Source organism: Pleurodeles waltl, chromosome 8, assembly GCF_031143425.1.
Source record: "Pleurodeles waltl isolate 20211129_DDA chromosome 8, aPleWal1.hap1.20221129, whole genome shotgun sequence".
Classification (NCBI taxonomy): Eukaryota; Metazoa; Chordata; class Amphibia; order Caudata; family Salamandridae; genus Pleurodeles; species Pleurodeles waltl.
This window is the reverse complement of record NC_090447.1, coordinates 1,444,008,708-1,444,028,888: the sequence shown is the minus strand read 5'-3', so window position 1 is coordinate 1,444,028,888 and position 20,181 is coordinate 1,444,008,708. Positions and strand designations below refer to the sequence as shown.

General features: G+C 40.7%; 1 protein-coding gene across 1 annotated transcript in view; it reads right to left on the bottom strand.

Moving 5' to 3' along the window:
• The window catches only part of LOC138249608 (mucin-3B-like), a 99,524-nt gene extending 83,179 nt beyond the window's left edge, over positions 1-16,345 (bottom strand). The window contains exon 1 of the mRNA XM_069203553.1: positions 147-16,345. Coding sequence (XP_069059654.1) covers positions 147-16,345 — 16,199 coding nt within the window. The remainder of the gene's footprint in view (positions 1-146) is intronic.
• Positions 16,346-20,181: the final 3,836 nt, after the last annotated feature.

Below are 20,181 nucleotides of genomic sequence, written 5' to 3'. Positions count from 1 at the left end.
GTATATTATTTTCAGTTGTCTGCAGACTATTTTCAGTCGACGCAGGTGGGGAAGATTTTTCAGGTGACACTGTCTCAAAATGTGTTGTAAATAGAGTCTCATCTGTGCTGGAAATTGATTGTGTAGCAGTAAAAGAGCTTACTAACTGAACAGTTCCTCCTGGGGTAGTACTGAATTCAGAAGTAGTCAGTTGCATTGCAGTGGAGGAGGATGAAGAACTAGATGAATCAGAGATAGATGTTTCAGTTGTACTTTCCTGAATAGTAAACGTTTCTTCTGTGGAATTATAAAATGTGATTCTGTTGGTCTTTGCTGTTGACGTTGTTGAGTCATCTGTAGCTGGAATGGCTGAAGTTCCTTCTTTTTGGGTATTGATACTTGCAGTAACAGGGTTCTGGGTGGCACTTGTGCTTCCAGAAAGTAATTTTGTTGTCTCTTCCACTGCACTAGTGTCAAATGAGGAAGAAGAATATGTGCTGTCGGAAGCTGTTACAGGTTCATTTGCGGTGCTCATCATGGGGAGTGAGACCGTGTGTAGTGTGCTGAATTCATCTGACGTACTTATGGAGGGATAAGTTGTAAAGTCTGAGGACACACTTGCTCTAGTAGTATCTGTAATCAAGGGAATGCTACTTAATGTCTCTGTTAGAGATTCTGTTACGTGGAGACTGGAAGCAGATGATGGCTGCTCTGTACTTAGTGCATTTGCAGTTTCAGAGTTGATATTATTTTCAGTTGTCTGCAGACTGTTTACACTTGATGCATGTGGGGTAGATTGTTCAAGTGACACTCTCTCAAAATTTGTTGTAAATAGAGTCTCATCTGTGCTGGAAACTGATTCTGTAGAAGTAACAGAGCTTAACGACTGATCAGTGCCTCCTGGGGTAGTGCTGAATTCAGAAGTAGTTGGTTGCATTGAAGTGGAAGAGGATGAAGAACTAGATGGCCCAGAGGTAGATGTTTCAGTTGTACTTTCCTGAATAGTAAATGTTTCTTCTGTGGAATAATAAAATGTGAGTCTGTTGGTCTCAGCTGTTGAAGTTGCTGAGTCATCTGTAGCTGGAACGATTGAAGTTCCTTCTTTTTGGGTATTGATACTTGCAGTAACAGGGTTCTGGGTGGCACTTGTGCTTCCAGAAAGTAATTTTGTTGTCTCTTTCACTGCACTAGTGTCAAATGAGGAAGAAGAATATGTGCTGTCGGAAGCTGTTCCAGGTTCATTTGCGGTGCTCATCATTGACGGTGAGACAGTATGTAGTGTGCTGAGTTCTTCTGGTGTACTTATCGTGTAATAAGTTATAGAGTCTAAGGACACACCTGCTGTACTAGTCTCAGTAATCAAGGAAATGCTACTTAATGTCTCTGTTAGGGATTCTGTTATGTGGAGAGTGGAAGCAGGTGATGGCTGCTCTGTACTTAGTACATTTGCAGTTTCAGAGTTGAAATTATTTTCAATTGTCTGCAGACTGTTTACACTTGATGCATGTGGGGTAGATTGTTCAGGTGACACTCTCTCAAAATTTGTTGTAAATAGAGTCTCATCTGTGCTGGAAATTGATTGTGTAGGAGTAAAATAGCTTAACGACTGATCGGTTCCTCCTGGGGTAGTACTGAATTCAGAAGTAGTCAGTTGCATTGCTGTGGAGGAGGATGAAGAACTAGATGGATCAGAGGTAGATGTTTCAGTTGTACTTTCCTGAATAGTAAATGTTTCTTCGGTGGAATTATAAAATGTTATTCTGTTGGTCTCAGCTGTTGACGTAGCTGAGTCATCTGTAGCTGGAATGACTGAAGTTCCTTCTTTTTGGGTATTGATACTTGCAGTAACAGGGTTCTGGGTGGCACTTGTGCTTCCAGAAAGTAGTTTTGTTGTCTCTTCCACTGCACTAGTGTTGAATGAGGAAGAAGAATATGTGCTGTCGGAAGCTGTTACAGGTTCATTTGCGGTGCTCATCATGTGGAGTGAGACCGTGTGTAGTGTGCTGAATTCATCTGACGTACTTATGGAGGGATAAGTTATAAAGTCTGAGGACACACTTGCTCTAGTAGTATCTGTAATCAAGGGAATGCTACTTAATGTCTCTGTTAGAGATTCTGTTACGTGGAGACTGGAAGCAGATGATGGCTGCTCTGTACTTAGTACATTTGCAGTTTCAGAGTTGATATTATTTTCAGTTGTCTGCAGACTGTTTACACTTGATTCATGTGGGGTCGATTGTTCAGGTGACACTCTCTCAACATTTGTTGAAAATAGAGTCTCATCCGTGCCAGAAACTGATTCTGTAGAAGTAACAGAGCTTAACGACTGATCAGTGCCTCCTGGGGTAGTGCTGAATTCAGAAGTAGTCGGTTGCATTGAAGTGGAAGAGGATGAAGAACTAGACGGCCCAGAGGTAGATGTTTCAGTTGTACTTTCCTGAATAGTAAATGTTTCTTCTGTGGAATAATAAAATGTGAGTCTGTTGGTCTCAGCTGTTGAAGTTGCTGAGTCATTTGTAGCTGGAATGATTGAAGTTTCTTCTTTTGGGATAGTGATACTTGCGGTAACAGGGCTCTTGATGGCACTTGTGCTTCCAGACAGGAGTTTTGCTGTCTCTTCCACTGCACTAGTGTCGAATGAGGAAAAAGAATATGTGCTGTCAGAAGCTGTTACAGGTTCATTTGCGGTGCTCATCATTGACAGTGAGACTGCATGTAGTGTGCTGAGTTCTTCTGGTGTACTTATTGTGGAATAAGTTATAGAGTCTAAGGACACACCTGCTGTACTAGTATCAGTAATCAAGGAAATGCTACTTAATGTCTCTGTTAGGGATTCTGTTATGTGGAGAGTGGAAGCAGGTGATGGCTGCTCTGTACTTAGTACATTTGTAGTTTCAGAGTTGATATTATTTTCGGTTGTCTGCAGACTATTTTCAGTCGACTCAGGTGGGAAAGATTTTTCATGTGACACTGTTTCAAAATTTGTCGTAAATAGAGTCTCATCTGTGCTGGAAATTGATTGTGTAGGAGTAAAAGAGCTTACCGACTGATCGGTTCCTCCTGGGGTAGTACTGAATTCAGAAGTAGTCATTTGCATTGCAGTGGAGGAGGATAAAGAACTAGATGGATCAGAGGTAGATGTTTCAGTTGTACTTTCCTGAATAGTAAATGTTTCTTCTGTGGAATTATAAAATGTGATTCTGTTGGTCTCAGCTGTTGACGTTGCTGAGTCATCTGTAGCTGGAATGACTGAAGTTCCTTCTTTTTGGGTGTTGATACTTGCAGTAACAGTGTTCTGGGTTTCACTTGTGCTTCCAGAAAGTAGTTTTGTTGTCTCTTCCACTGCACTAGTGTCGAATGAGGATGAAAAATATGTGCTGTCGGAAGCTGTTACAGGTTCATTTGCGGTGCTCATCATGGAGAGTGAGACTGTGTGTAGTGTGCTGAATTCATCTGACGTACTTATGGAGCGATATGTTATAAAGTCTGAGGACACACTTGCTCTAGTAGTATCTGTAATCAAGGGAATGCTACTTAATGTCTCTGTTAGAGATTCTGTTATGTGGAGACTGGAAGCAGATGATGGCTGCTCTGTACTTAATACATTTGCAGTCTCAGAGTTGATATTATTTTCAGTTGTCTGCAGACTGTTTACACTTGATGCATGTGGGGTAGATTGTTCAGGTGACACTCTCTCAAAATTTGCTGTAAATTGAGTCTCATCCGTGCTGGAAACTGATTCTGTGGAAGTAACAGAGCTTAATGACTGATCAGTGCCTCCTGGGGTAGTGCTGAATTCAGAAGTAGTCGGTTGCATTGAAGTGGAAGAGGATGAAGAACTAGACGGCCCAGAGGTAGATTTTTCAGTTGTACTTTCCTGAATAGGTAATGTTTCTTCTATGGAATAATAAAATGTGAGTCTGTTGGTCTCAGCTGTTGAAGTTGCTGAGTCATCTGTAGCTGGAACGATTGAAGTTTCTTCTTTTGGGATAGTGATACTTGCAGTAACAGGGCTCTTGAAGGCACTTGTGCTTCCAGACAGGAGTTTTGCTGTCTCTTCCATTGCACTAGTGTCGAATGAGGAAGAAGAATATGTGTTGTCAGAAGCTGTTAAAGGTTCATTTGCGGTGCTCATCATTGACGGTGAGACAGTATGTAGTGTGCTGAGTTCTTCTGGTGTACTTATCGTGGAATAACTTATAGAGTCTAAGGACACACCTGCTGTACTAGTATCCGTAATCAAGGAAATGCTACTTAATGTCTCTGTTAGGGATTCTGTTATGTGGAGAGTGGAAGCAGGTGATGGCTGCTCTGTACTTAGTACATTTGTAGTTTCAGAGTTGATATTATTTTCAGTTGTCTGCAGACTATTTTCAGTCGATCCAGGTGGGGAAGATTTTTCAGGTGTCTCAAAATTTGTTGGAAATAGAGTCTCATCTGCTCTGGAAATTGATTGTGTAGGAGTAAAAGAGCTTACTGACTGATCAGTTCCTCCTGGGGTAGTACTGAATTCAGAAGTAGTCAGTTGCATTGCAGTGGAGGAGGATGAAGAACTAGATGGATCAGAGGTAGATGTTTCAGTTGTACTTTCCTGAATAGTAAATGTTTCTTCTGTGGAATTATAAAATGTGATTCTGTAGGTGTCAGCTGTTGACGTTGTTGAGTCATCTGTAGCTGGAATGACTGAAGTTCCTTCTTTTTGGGTATTGATACTTGCTGTAACAGGGTTCTGGGTGGCACTTGTGCTTCCAGAAAGTAGTTTTGTTGTCTCTTCCACTGCACTAGTGTCGAATGAGGAAGAAGAATATGTGCTGTCGGAAGCTGTTACAGGTTCATTTGCGGTGCTCATCATGGAGAGTGAGACTGTGTGTAGTGTGCTGAATTCATCTGACGTACTTATCGAAGGATAAGTTATAAAGTCTGAGGACACACTTGCTCTAGTAGTATCTGTAATCAAGGGAATGCTACTTAATGTCTCTGTTAGAGATTCTGTTACGTGGAGACTGGAAGCAGATGATGGCTGCTCTGTACTTAGTACATTTGCAGTTTCAGAGTTGATATTATTTTCAGTTGTCTGCAGACTGTTTACACTTGATGCATGTGGGGTAGATTGTTCAGGTGACACTCTCTCAAAATTTGTTGTAAATAGATTCTCATCCGTGCTGGAAACTGATTCTGTAGAAGTAACAGAGCTTAACGACTGATCAGTGCCTCCTGGGGTAGTGCTGAATTCAGAAGTAGTCGGTTGCATTGAAGTGGAAGAGGATGAAGAACTAGACGGCCCAGAGGTAGATGTTTCAGTTGTACTTTCCTGAATAGTAAATGTTTCTTCTGTGGAATAATAAAATGTGAGTCTGTTGGTCTCAGCTGTTGAAGTTGCTGAGTCATCTGTAGCTGGAACGATTGAAGTTTCTTCTTTTGGGATAGTGATACTTGCGGTAACAGGGCTCTTGATGGCACTTGTGCTTCCAGACAGGAGTTTTGCTGTCCCTTCCATTGCACTAGTGTCGAATGAGGAAGAAGAATATGTGTTGTCAGAAGCTGTTAAAGGTTCATTTGCAGTGCTCATCATTGACGGTGAGACAGTATGTAGTGTGCTGAGTTCTTCTGGTGTACTTATCGTGGAATAAGTTATAGAGTCTAAGAATACACCTGCTGTACTAGTATCAGTAATCAAGGAAATGCTACCTAATGTCTCTGTTAGGGATTCTGTTATGTGGAGAGTGGAAGCAGGTGATGGCTGTTCTGTACTTAGTACATTTGTAGTTTCAGAGTTGATATTATTTTCAGTTGTCTGCAGACTATTTTCAGTCGATCCAGGTGGGGAAGATTTTTCAGGTGTCTCAAAATTTGTTGTAAATAGAGTCTCATCTGTGCTGGAAATTGATTGTGTAGGAGTAAAAGAGCTTACTGACTGATCAGTTCCTCCTGGGGTAGTACTGAATTCAGAAGTAGTCAGTTGCATTGCAGTGGAGGAGGATGAAGAACTAGATGGATCAGAGGTAGATGTTTCAGTTGTACTTTCCTGAATAGTAAATGTTTCTTCTGTGGAATTATAAAATGTGATTCTGTTGGTCTCAGCTGTTGACGTTGTTGAGTCATCTGTAGCTGGAATGACTGAAATTCCTTCTTTTTGGGTATTGATACTTGCTGTAACAGGGTTCTGGGTGGCACTTGTGCTTCCAGAAAGTAGTTTTGTTGTCTCTTCCACTACACTAGTGTCGAATGAGGAAGAAGAATATGTGCTGTCGGAAGCTGTTACAGGTTCATTTGCGGTGCTCATCATGGAGAGTGAGACTGTGTGTAGTGTGCTGAATTCATCTGACGTACTTATCGAAGGATAAGTTATAAAGTCTGAAGACACACTTGCTCTAGTAGTACCTGTAATCAAGGGAATGCTACTTAATGTCTCTGTTAGAGATTCTGTTACGTGGAGACTGGAAGCAGATGATGGCTGCTCTGTACTTAGTACATTTGCAGTTTCAAGGTTGATATTATTTTCAGTTGTCTGCAGACTGTTTACACTTGATGCATGTGCGGTAGATTTTGCAGGTGACACTCTCTCAAAATTTGTTGTAAATAGATTCTCATCCGTGCTTGAAACTGATTCTGTGGAAGTAACAGAGCTTAACGACTGATCAGTGCCTCCTGGGGTAGTGCTGAATTCAGAAGTAGTCGGTTGCATTGAAGTGGAAGAGGATGAAGAACTAGACGGCCCAGAGGTAGATGTTTCAGTTGTACTTTCGTGAATAGGTAATGTTTCTTCTGTGGAATAATAAAATGTGAGTCTGTTGGTCTCAGCTGTTGAAGTTGCTGAGTCATCTGTAGCTGGAACGATTGAAGTTTCTTCTTTTGGGATAGTGATACTTGCGGTAAGAGGGCTCTTGATGGCACTTGTGCTTCCAGACAGGAGTTTTGCTGTCTCTTCCACTGCACTAGTGTCGAATGAGGAAGAAGAATATGTGCTGTCAGAAGCTGTTAAAGGTTCATTTGCGGTGCTCATCATTGACGGTGAGCCAGTATGTAGTGTGCTGAGTTCTTCTGGTGTACTTATCGTGGAATAGCTTATAGAGTCTAAGGACACACCTGCTGTACTAGTATCCGTAATCAAGGAAATGCTACTTAATGTCTCTGTTAGGGATTCTGTTATGTGGAGAGTGGAAGCAGGTGATGGCTGCTCTGTACTTAGTACATTTGTGGTTTCAGAGTTGATATTATTTTCAGTTGTCTGCAGACTATTTTCAGTCAATCCAGGTGGGTAAGATTTTTCAGGTGACACTGTCTTAAAATTTCTTGTAAATAGAGTCTCATCTGTGCTGGAAATTGATTGTGTAGGAGTAAAAGAGCTTACTGACTGATCAGTTTGTCCTGGGGTAGTACTGAATTCAGAAGTAGTCAGCTGCATTGCACTGGCGGAGGATGAAGAACTAGATGGATCAGAGGTAGATGTTTCAGTTGTACTTTCCTGAATAGTAAATGTTTCTTCTGTGGAATTATAAAATGTGATTCTGTTGGTCTCAGCTGATGAAGTTGCTGAGTCATCGGTAGCTGGATTAACTGAAGTTACTTCTTTTTGGGTATTGATACTTGCAGTAACAGGGTTCTGGGTGGCACTTGTGCTTCCAGAAAGTAGTTTTGTTGTCTCTTCCACTGCACTAGTGTCGAATGAGGAAGAAGAATATGTGCTGTAGGAAGCTGTTACAGGTTCATTTGCGGTGCTCATCATGGAGAGTGAGACTGTGTGTAGTGTGGTGAATTCATCTGACGTACTTATGGAGGGATATGTTATAAAGTCTGAGGACACACTTGCTCTAGTAGTATCTGTAATCAAGGGAATGCTACTTAATGTCTCTGTTAGAGATTCTGTTACGTGGAGACTGGAAGCAGATGATGGCTGCTCTGTACTTAGTACATATGCAGTTTCAGAGTTGATATTATTTTCAGTTGTCTGCAGACTGTTTACACTTGATGCATGTGGGGTAGATTGTTCAGATGACACTCTCTCAAAATTTGTTGTAAATACAGTCTCATCCGCGCTGGAAACTGATTCTGTAGAAGTAACAGAGCTTAACGACTGATCAGTGCCTCCTGGGGTTGTGCTGAATTCAGAAGTAGTCTGTTGCATTGAAGTGGAAGAGGATGAAGAACTAGACGGCCCAGAGGTAGATGTTTCAGTTGTATTTTCGTGAATAGTAAATGTTTCTTCTGTGGAATAATAAAATGTGAGTCTGTTGGTCTCAGCTGTTGAAGTTGCTGAGTCATCTGTAGCTGGAACGATTGAAGTTTCTTCTTTTGGGATAGTGATACTTGCGGTAACAGGGTTCTTGATGGCACTTGTGCTTCCAGACAGGAGTTTTGCTGTCTTTTCCACTGCACTAGTGTCGAATGAGGAAGAAGAATATGTGCTGTCAGAAGCTGTTAAAGGTTCATTTGTGGTGCTCATCATTGACGGTGAGACAGTATGTAGTGTGCTGAGTTCTTCTGGTGTACTTATCGTGGAATAAGTTATAGAGTCTAAGGACACACCTGCTGTACTAGTATCCGTAATCAAGGAAATGCTACTTAATGTCTCTGTTAGGGATTCTGTTATGTGGAGAGTGGAAGCAGGTGATGGCTGCTCTGTACTTAGTACATTTGTAGTTTCAGAGTTGATATTATTTTCAGTTGTCTGCAGACTATTTTCAGTCGATCCTGGTGGGGAAGATTTTTCAGGTGACACTGTCTCAAAATCTATTGTAAATAGAGTCTCATCTGTGCTGGAAATTGATTGTGTAGGAGTAAAAGAGCTTACTGACTGATCAGTTCCTCCTGGGGTAGTACTGAATTCAGAAGTAGTCAGTTGCATTGCAGTGAAGGAGGATGAAGAACTAGATGGATCAGAGGTAGATGTTTCAGTTGTACTTTCCTGAATAGTAAATGTTTCTTCTGTGGAATTATAAAATGTGATTCTGTTTGTCTCAGCTGTTGACGTTGTTGAGTCATCTGTAGTTGGAATGACTGTAGTTCCTTCTTTTTGGGTATTGATACTTGCAGTAACAGGGTTCTGGGTGGCACTTGTGCTTCCAGAAAGTAGTTTTGTTTTCTCTTTCACTGCACTAGTGTCGAATGAGGAAGAAGAATATGTGCTGTCGGAAGCTGTTACAGGTTCCTTTGCGGTGCTCATCATGGAGAGTGAGACTGTGTGTAGTGTGCTGATTTCATCTGACGTACTTATGGAGGGATAAGTTATAAAGTCTGAGGACACACTTGCTCTAGTAGTATCTGTAATAAAGGGAATGCTACTTAATGTCTCTGTTAGAGATTCTGTTACATGGAGACTGGAAGCAGATGATGGCTGCTCTGTACTTAGTACATTTGCAGTTTCAGAGTTGATAATATTTTCAGTTGTCTGCAGACTGTTTACACTTGATGCATGTGGGGTAGATTGTTCAGGTGACACTCTCTCAAAATTTGTTGTAAATAGAGTCTCATCCGTGCTGGAAACTGATTCTGTAGAAGTAACAGAGCTTAACGACTGATAAGTGCCTCCTGGGGTAGTGCTGAATTCAGAAGTAGTCGGTTGCATTGAAGTGGAAGAGGATGAAGAACTAGATGGCCCAGAGGTAGATGTTTCAGTTGTGCTTTCCTGAATAGGTAATGTTTCTTCTGTGGAATAATAAAATGTGAGTCTGTTGGTCTCAGCTGTTGAAGTTGCTGAGTCATCTGTAGCTGGAACGATTGAAGTTTCCTCTTTTGGGATAGTGATACTTGTGGTAACAGGGCTGTTGATGGCACTTGTGCTTCCAGACAGGAGTTTTGCTGTCTCTTCCACTGCACTAGTGTCGAATGAGGAAGAAGAATGTGTGCTGTTAGAAGCTGTTAAAGGTTCATTTGCGGTGCTCATCATTGACGGTGAGACAGTATGTAGTGTGCTGAGTTCTTCTGGTGTACTTATCGTGGAATAAGTTATAGAGTCTAAGGACACACCTGCTGTACTAGTATCAGTAATCAAGGAAATGCTACTTAATGTCTCTGTTAGGGATTCTGTTATGTGGAGAGTGGAAGCAGGTGATGGCTGCTCTGTACTTAGTACATTTGTAGTTTCAGAGTTGATATTATTTTCGGTTGTCTGCAGACTATTTTCAGTCGACTCAGGTGGGAAAGATTTTTCATGTGACACTGTTTCAAAATTTGTCGTAAATAGAGTCTCATCTGTGCTGGAAATTGATTGTGTAGGAGTAAAAGAGCTTACCGACTGATCGGTTCCTCCTGGGGTAGTACTGAATTCAGAAGTAGTCATTTGCATTGCAGTGGAGGAGGATAAAGAACTAGATGGATCAGAGGTAGATGTTTCAGTTGTACTTTCCTGAATAGTAAATGTTTCTTCTGTGGAATTATAAAATGTGATTCTGTTGGTCTCAGCTGTTGACGTTGCTGAGTCATCTGTAGCTGGAATGACTGAAGTTCCTTCTTTTTGGGTGTTGATACTTGCAGTAACAGTGTTCTGGGTTTCACTTGTGCTTCCAGAAAGTAGTTTTGTTGTCTCTTCCACTGCACTAGTGTCGAATGAGGATGAAAAATATGTGCTGTCGGAAGCTGTTACAGGTTCATTTGCGGTGCTCATCATGGAGAGTGAGACTGTGTGTAGTGTGCTGAATTCATCTGACGTACTTATGGAGCGATATGTTATAAAGTCTGAGGACACACTTGCTCTAGTAGTATCTGTAATCAAGGGAATGCTACTTAATGTCTCTGTTAGAGATTCTGTTATGTGGAGACTGGAAGCAGATGATGGCTGCTCTGTACTTAATACATTTGCAGTCTCAGAGTTGATATTATTTTCAGTTGTCTGCAGACTGTTTACACTTGATGCATGTGGGGTAGATTGTTCAGGTGACACTCTCTCAAAATTTGCTGTAAATTGAGTCTCATCCGTGCTGGAAACTGATTCTGTGGAAGTAACAGAGCTTAATGACTGATCAGTGCCTCCTGGGGTAGTGCTGAATTCAGAAGTAGTCGGTTGCATTGAAGTGGAAGAGGATGAAGAACTAGACGGCCCAGAGGTAGATTTTTCAGTTGTACTTTCCTGAATAGGTAATGTTTCTTCTATGGAATAATAAAATGTGAGTCTGTTGGTCTCAGCTGTTGAAGTTGCTGAGTCATCTGTAGCTGGAACGATTGAAGTTTCTTCTTTTGGGATAGTGATACTTGCGGTAACAGGGCTCTTGATGGCACTTGTGCTTCCAGACAGGAGTTTTGCTGTCCCTTCCATTGCACTAGTGTCGAATGAGGAAGAAGAATATGTGTTGTCAGAAGCTGTTAAAGGTTCATTTGCAGTGCTCATCATTGACGGTGAGACAGTATGTAGTGTGCTGAGTTCTTCTGGTGTACTTATCGTGGAATAAGTTATAGAGTCTAAGAATACACCTGCTGTACTAGTATCAGTAATCAAGGAAATGCTACCTAATGTCTCTGTTAGGGATTCTGTTATGTGGAGAGTGGAAGCAGGTGATGGCTGTTCTGTACTTAGTACATTTGTAGTTTCAGAGTTGATATTATTTTCAGTTGTCTGCAGACTATTTTCAGTCGATCCAGGTGGGGAAGATTTTTCAGGTGTCTCAAAATTTGTTGTAAATAGAGTCTCATCTGTGCTGGAAATTGATTGTGTAGGAGTAAAAGAGCTTACTGACTGATCAGTTCCTCCTGGGGTAGTACTGAATTCAGAAGTAGTCAGTTGCATTGCAGTGGAGGAGGATGAAGAACTAGATGGATCAGAGGTAGATGTTTCAGTTGTACTTTCCTGAATAGTAAATGTTTCTTCTGTGGAATTATAAAATGTGATTCTGTTGGTCTCAGCTGTTGACGTTGTTGAGTCATCTGTAGCTGGAATGACTGAAATTCCTTCTTTTTGGGTATTGATACTTGCTGTAACAGGGTTCTGGGTGGCACTTGTGCTTCCAGAAAGTAGTTTTGTTGTCTCTTCCACTACACTAGTGTCGAATGAGGAAGAAGAATATGTGCTGTCGGAAGCTGTTACAGGTTCATTTGCGGTGCTCATCATGGAGAGTGAGACTGTGTGTAGTGTGCTGAATTCATCTGACGTACTTATCGAAGGATAAGTTATAAAGTCTGAAGACACACTTGCTCTAGTAGTACCTGTAATCAAGGGAATGCTACTTAATGTCTCTGTTAGAGATTCTGTTACGTGGAGACTGGAAGCAGATGATGGCTGCTCTGTACTTAGTACATTTGCAGTTTCAAGGTTGATATTATTTTCAGTTGTCTGCAGACTGTTTACACTTGATGCATGTGCGGTAGATTGTGCAGGTGACACTCTCTCAAAATTTGTTGTAAATAGATTCTCATCCGTGCTTGAAACTGATTCTGTGGAAGTAACAGAGCTTAACGACTGATCAGTGCCTCCTGGGGTAGTGCTGAATTCAGAAGTAGTCGGTTGCATTGAAGTGGAAGAGGATGAAGAACTAGACGGCCCAGAGGTAGATGTTTCAGTTGTACTTTCGTGAATAGGTAATGTTTCTTCTGTGGAATAATAAAATGTGAGTCTGTTGGTCTCAGCTGTTGAAGTTGCTGAGTCATCTGTAGCTGGAACGATTGAAGTTTCTTCTTTTGGGATAGTGATACTTGCGGTAAGAGGGCTCTTGATGGCACTTGTGCTTCCAGACAGGAGTTTTGCTGTCTCTTCCACTGCACTAGTGTCGAATGAGGAAGAAGAATATGTGCTGTCAGAAGCTGTTAAAGGTTCATTTGCGGTGCTCATCATTGACGGTGAGCCAGTATGTAGTGTGCTGAGTTCTTCTGGTGTACTTATCGTGGAATAGCTTATAGAGTCTAAGGACACACCTGCTGTACTAGTATCCGTAATCAAGGAAATGCTACTTAATGTCTCTGTTAGGGATTCTGTTATGTGGAGAGTGGAAGCAGGTGATGGCTGCTCTGTACTTAGTACATTTGTGGTTTCAGAGTTGATATTATTTTCAGTTGTCTGCAGACTATTTTCAGTCAATCCAGGTGGGTAAGATTTTTCAGGTGACACTGTCTTAAAATTTCTTGTAAATAGAGTCTCATCTGTGCTGGAAATTGATTGTGTAGGAGTAAAAGAGCTTACTGACTGATCAGTTTGTCCTGGGGTAGTACTGAATTCAGAAGTAGTCAGCTGCATTGCACTGGCGGAGGATGAAGAACTAGATGGATCAGAGGTAGATGTTTCAGTTGTACTTTCCTGAATAGTAAATGTTTCTTCTGTGGAATTATAAAATGTGATTCTGTTGGTCTCAGCTGATGAAGTTGCTGAGTCATCGGTAGCTGGATTAACTGAAGTTACTTCTTTTTGGGTATTGATACTTGCAGTAACAGGGTTCTGGGTGGCACTTGTGCTTCCAGAAAGTAGTTTTGTTGTCTCTTCCACTGCACTAGTGTCGAATGAGGAAGAAGAATATGTGCTGTAGGAAGCTGTTACAGGTTCATTTGCGGTGCTCATCATGGAGAGTGAGACTGTGTGTAGTGTGGTGAATTCATCTGACGTACTTATGGAGGGATATGTTATAAAGTCTGAGGACACACTTGCTCTAGTAGTATCTGTAATCAAGGGAATGCTACTTAATGTCTCTGTTAGAGATTCTGTTACGTGGAGACTGGAAGCAGATGATGGCTGCTCTGTACTTAGTACATATGCAGTTTCAGAGTTGATATTATTTTCAGTTGTCTGCAGACTGTTTACACTTGATGCATGTGGGGTAGATTGTTCAGATGACACTCTCTCAAAATTTGTTGTAAATACAGTCTCATCCGCGCTGGAAACTGATTCTGTAGAAGTAACAGAGCTTAACGACTGATCAGTGCCTCCTGGGGTTGTGCTGAATTCAGAAGTAGTCTGTTGCATTGAAGTGGAAGAGGATGAAGAACTAGACGGCCCAGAGGTAGATGTTTCAGTTGTATTTTCGTGAATAGTAAATGTTTCTTCTGTGGAATAATAAAATGTGAGTCTGTTGGTCTCAGCTGTTGAAGTTGCTGAGTCATCTGTAGCTGGAACGATTGAAGTTTCTTCTTTTGGGATAGTGATACTTGCGGTAACAGGGTTCTTGATGGCACTTGTGCTTCCAGACAGGAGTTTTGCTGTCTTTTCCACTGCACTAGTGTCGAATGAGGAAGAAGAATATGTGCTGTCAGAAGCTGTTAAAGGTTCATTTGTGGTGCTCATCATTGACGGTGAGACAGTATGTAGTGTGCTGAGTTCTTCTGGTGTACTTATCGTGGAATAAGTTATAGAGTCTAAGGACACACCTGCTGTACTAGTATCCGTAATCAAGGAAATGCTACTTAATGTCTCTGTTAGGGATTCTGTTATGTGGAGAGTGGAAGCAGGTGATGGCTGCTCTGTACTTAGTACATTTGTAGTTTCAGAGTTGATATTATTTTCAGTTGTCTGCAGACTATTTTCAGTCGATCCTGGTGGGGAAGATTTTTCAGGTGACACTGTCTCAAAATCTATTGTAAATAGAGTCTCATCTGTGCTGGAAATTGATTGTGTAGGAGTAAAAGAGCTTACTGACTGATCAGTTCCTCCTGGGGTAGTACTGAATTCAGAAGTAGTCAGTTGCATTGCAGTGAAGGAGGATGAAGAACTAGATGGATCAGAGGTAGATGTTTCAGTTGTACTTTCCTGAATAGTAAATGTTTCTTCTGTGGAATTATAAAATGTGATTCTGTTTGTCTCAGCTGTTGACGTTGTTGAGTCATCTGTAGTTGGAATGACTGTAGTTCCTTCTTTTTGGGTATTGATACTTGCAGTAACAGGGTTCTGGGTGGCACTTGTGCTTCCAGAAAGTAGTTTTGTTTTCTCTTTCACTGCACTAGTGTCGAATGAGGAAGAAGAATATGTGCTGTCGGAAGCTGTTACAGGTTCCTTTGCGGTGCTCATCATGGAGAGTGAGACTGTGTGTAGTGTGCTGATTTCATCTGACGTACTTATGGAGGGATAAGTTATAAAGTCTGAGGACACACTTGCTCTAGTAGTATCTGTAATAAAGGGAATGCTACTTAATGTCTCTGTTAGAGATTCTGTTACATGGAGACTGGAAGCAGATGATGGCTGCTCTGTACTTAGTACATTTGCAGTTTCAGAGTTGATAATATTTTCAGTTGTCTGCAGACTGTTTACACTTGATGCATGTGGGGTAGATTGTTCAGGTGACACTCTCTCAAAATTTGTTGTAAATAGAGTCTCATCCGTGCTGGAAACTGATTCTGTAGAAGTAACAGAGCTTAACGACTGATAAGTGCCTCCTGGGGTAGTGCTGAATTCAGAAGTAGTCGGTTGCATTGAAGTGGAAGAGGATGAAGAACTAGATGGCCCAGAGGTAGATGTTTCAGTTGTGCTTTCCTGAATAGGTAATGTTTCTTCTGTGGAATAATAAAATGTGAGTCTGTTGGTCTCAGCTGTTGAAGTTGCTGAGTCATCTGTAGCTGGAACGATTGAAGTTTCCTCTTTTGGGATAGTGATACTTGTGGTAACAGGGCTGTTGATGGCACTTGTGCTTCCAGACAGGAGTTTTGCTGTCTCTTCCACTGCACTAGTGTCGAATGAGGAAGAAGAATGTGTGCTGTTAGAAGCTGTTAAAGGTTCATTTGCGGTGCTCATCATTGACGGTGAGACAGTATGTAGTGTGCTGAGTTCTTCTGGTGTACTTATCGTGGAATAAGTTATAGAGTCTAAGGACACACCTGCTGTACTAGTATCAGTAATCAAGGAAATGCTACTTAATGTCTCTGTTAGGGATTCTGTTATGTGGAGAGTGGAAGCAGGTGATGGCTGCTCTGTACTTAGTACATTTGTAGTTTCAGAGTTTATATTATTTTCAGTTGTCTGCAGACTATTTTCAGTCGATGCAGGTGGGGAAGATTTTTCAGGTGACACTGTCTCAAATTTTGTTGTAAATAGAGTCTCATCTGTGCTGGAAATTGATTGTGTAGGAGTAAAAGAGCTTACCGACTGATTGGTTCCTCCTGGGGTAGTACTGAATTCAGAAGTAGTCAGTTGCATTGCAGTGGAGGAGGATGAAGAACTAGATGGATCAGAGGTAGATGTTTCAGTTGTACTTTCCTGAATAGTAAATGTTTCTTCTGTGGAATTATAAAATGTGATTCTGTTGGTATCAGCTGTTGAAGTTGCTGAGTCATCTGTAGCTGTAACGTTTGAAGTTCCTTCTTTTTGGGTATTGATACTTGCAGTAACACGGTTCTGGGTGGCACTTGTGCTTCCAGACTGGAGTTTTGTTGTCTCTTCCACTGCACTAGTCTCAAATGAGGAAGAAGAATATGTGCTGTCGGAAGCTGTTACAGGTTCATTTGCTGTGCTCATCATGGACATTGAGACTGTGTGTAGTGTGCTGAATTCATCTGGCGTACTTACCGAAGGATAAGTTATAATGTCTGAGGACACACTTGCTCTAGTAGTATCAGTAATTAAGGGAATGCTACTTGTAATTAAGGGAATGCTACTTAATGTCTCTGTTAGAGATTCTGTTATGTGGAGACTGGAAGCAGATAATGTTTGCTCAGTACTTACTACATTTGCAGTTTCAGAGTTGATATTATTTTCAGTTGTCTGCAGGGTAGATTTTTCTGGTGAAACTGTCTCAATATTTTTTGTAAATAGAATCTCATCCTTGCTGGAAACGGATTCTATAGAAGTAACAGATCGTAAAGACTGATCATTGCCTCTTGGGGTAGTACTGAATTCAGAAGTAGTCAGCTGCATTGCAGTGGAAGAGGATGAAGAAATAGACGGCCCAGAGATAGATGTTTCAGTTGTACTTTCCTGAATAGAAAATGTTTCTTCTGTGAAATTATAAAATGTGAGTCTGTTGGTCTCAGCTATTGAAGTTGCTGAGTCATCTGTAGCTGGAACGATTGAAGTTCGTTCTTTTTGGGTATTGATACTTGCAGTAACAGGGTTCTGGGTGGCACTTGTGCTTCCAGAAAGAAGTTTTGTTGTCTGTTCCACTGCACTAGTTTCGAACGAGGAAGAAGAATATGTGCTGTCGGAAGCTGTTACAGGTTCTTCTGTGGTGCTCATCATGGACAGTGAGACTGAAAGAAAGAAAAAAGAAAAGAAGGCAAGAAATTAAGATGCTTTAATGGAAAGTAGGAAGGAAAGTGAAAATAAGGAAAGAAAAGGAAAAGAGAAAGCTAGAAGAAAGACAAACAGAAGGGAAAATTAAATAAGGAAGAAGGGAAAGAAAAAAAGAAGAAAAGAAAAAAGAAAGAAAGAAAGAATGTAAGAAAGAAAAAGGAAAGAAAGAAAGACAAAAGAGAAACAAAGAATGGAAACAAGTAAAGAAGGCATGAAACAGAAATGCGATAAAGGAAAGATGAAAGGAAAGAAGGGAAAAGAGAGAATGAATGGAAAGTTAAAGAGAAAACAGAAGGAAAGAAGAAGGAAGAAAGGATGGAAAGAAAGGAAGGAAAGAAAGAAAGAAAGAAAGAAAGAAAGAAAGAAAGACAGAAAGAAAGAAAGAAAGAAAGAAAGAAAGAAAGAAAGAAAGAAAGAAAGAAAGAAAGAAAGAAAGAAAGAAAGAAGGAAAGACGAATGAAGGCAAACAGAAAGAAAGAGAAAGAATGAAAGAAGGAATTAGGACAAAAAAGAGATTGAACAAAAGAAGGAGATAAATAAGAAAGAAAGAAAAACTGAAAAAGATGAAAAGAAAAGCAGGAAAGAAAGAAGGGAAGTATAAAAAACAAGGAAAGAAAATAGGAACAAAAGAAACCAGATGGAAAGAAGGAAGGAAAGAGGGTTCACTGTATAAAACACTTGATACTAAAAAAAACAATTTACACCCCACTGATGTTCAAATAAAATTGTTACTAATGTGTAGCAAATTAAACACAATAAAGTTTGGTTTTCTTTCTGTGCAAAGTTTATTAAAGAACAATTGGTGAAACACAAAATGGTATATTGTGAAATAGCAGCAATCCACGTCCAAATTAATTTACAATAGCAGAGGAAGGAGACAGGAAATGATAACCTGAAATGTGGCTTGTGCTCACTTCAAATGCATCCTGTGACACTGGCATTAAAAAAAACTACATTGTGTGGATGCCGACCTTGTGAAGAGCAAAATGCAGTCACTCAAAGTGACGTTAAGCTAAGGTTTATGTAGACTAACCCACTGCCCCATGCTGTATGCTGTAGTGGGCAGAAGAAAAATGTGAATGACTCAACAACAGATCAATGGTTCAAGAAAGGTGGCTGAAAGCCCCTTCATGTAAATATGTTATAAGTAAAATTTAAAGGTCTTGGTTTAAGCCAGACCTAAAAAATGATGAAGGTTTGTTTACATCTGTCACCTTTACGTGTAAAGGAGCAGGCTTAATCTCTCAATTAAGACACCATGGGCCTGATTTAGAACTAGGTGGAGAGGTTACTCCATCACAATGAATATCCCATCCACCGAAATCTAAATCCTGTTATTTGTAATGGATTTAGATTTCGACGAGGAGAATATCCATCACTGCTCTGATGGAGTAACCCATCCACTGAGTTCTAAATCAGGCCCTATACCTTCCCTGAAAATGTTAATATAGGTTCTCTGTTGATTTTTAGGGGACATACTTTCTATGATGAATAGAGAGATGTGCACCCCCTTCCAATACTGATTCAACTGCTGATTTCTTTAGTTCAGCTGTTAATATCAATGCGGTAAAAGGCTTATGGGGTCATTTAGGGCTTGACAAAGTGGACCTCTGTTAGTGCGACTGATTTCTTTCAGTAATCCTAGATCACAATAAGTGCTGGTTCGGTGCTTCTTGCTTGGCATTAAACCATTCTGTCATTCTGGTAGAAGGCTGTATTGTTTGACAAATGATCAGATGTTGGCAAGTGCCACATTTTATCTGTTTGAGATTGGTCTCTAGTTTGCTCCGTCTTACTGGTCAAGTCCCTCTTTGTTTAGTCTTGGTTTACTAAAGGTTTTCAATTCACCAAGAAATTCTCCCTTTTTCACAGAAGAGTTGATAATCTCTTTTGCTGGCATGGCTGCAGACGTTTATAGGAGAATGGACTTGGAAATATTTGGAGAGCAGGGGTCTTCTGAGGAGCCTGCAAAGCTTGTCTTTGGTTAGATCAATTTATTCCTTTTTTGTCAGTAGATTGGTTGATGGAGCATGGTTTAGGTTTTGTATTTTGCATAACTGGTTTTGTTGGGCAGGTGTTGCTTACCTTTAAAAGGAAGATTCAAGGAAGATTCAAGGTTTGCAGCTTTTTTTGATAAAATGTGTCAGTAAGATATTGCAGAGTTCCTTTAGCTCATTTATGCTTGTTTTGGCACCTATAGGGTCACAAAATTAATTGACTACCTGTTGGGGCATAATGCATCAACGATGCGTTGGGCGTAGTGATACCTTTTTACCTTTATGATGAATATTGCCTTTAGAGTCATTTCTTGTCACTGGCATTTTATTATTTACTGTATACTCCTTCAAGGGGCCTGTGGCCTAATGTACAACATTGTTTAACAGTTGTAAACCCTCCAATTCGGTGAATCAGAGTGTTTGAGACGTCAGAAAGCATTTTTGTATTTACTTAACACATTTACCAATTCAGAATTTTTTTTCTGGTTCAATAAATAAGTTTAGAAATGCATGATGACTTCTATTTGGAAGAGGTGTATTATGGGCATCCCTTCCAATTGTGAATTGTACCCCGAAGTATCAATGATTTGCAACCGGAATTCTGGTTTAAAGCCAGCGGTCGATTGTCAACTCCCAAGTTAAGGGGCCAACTGATTTGCAAGGGGAATAGGTCACCTTTTGACTCCCTTTTCTTTTGTGAATGTTGAAAAATGTTCCAGGGAGAGTAGGCAGTGGTCCACTGGATCACTACCAACTCTCTTTGAAACTTTAAAAAAAAACTGTACTGTTTTCTGCTGCTCAGAAAACTAGGCTCCATTTTCTTACACGTTTCTATCTAAACACAGTCACATACATAGTGGTCTGCTGACCCTTGCTGACCTCCATCCATGTGATTGTAGTCAATAGGGGGACCACCGGTCCGTAATTTTCACGGACTGCCCTTAATTTCGCCCTGCCGTCCATTGTCCATGATGAAAGTCTTAACGGACAGCATTTGTCTGTAATTTTAGCCTTTCACTTAAAGGACAGCATGTAATTGGTACAGACCAGTTTCCTTCAGCTGGATTTAAAGGC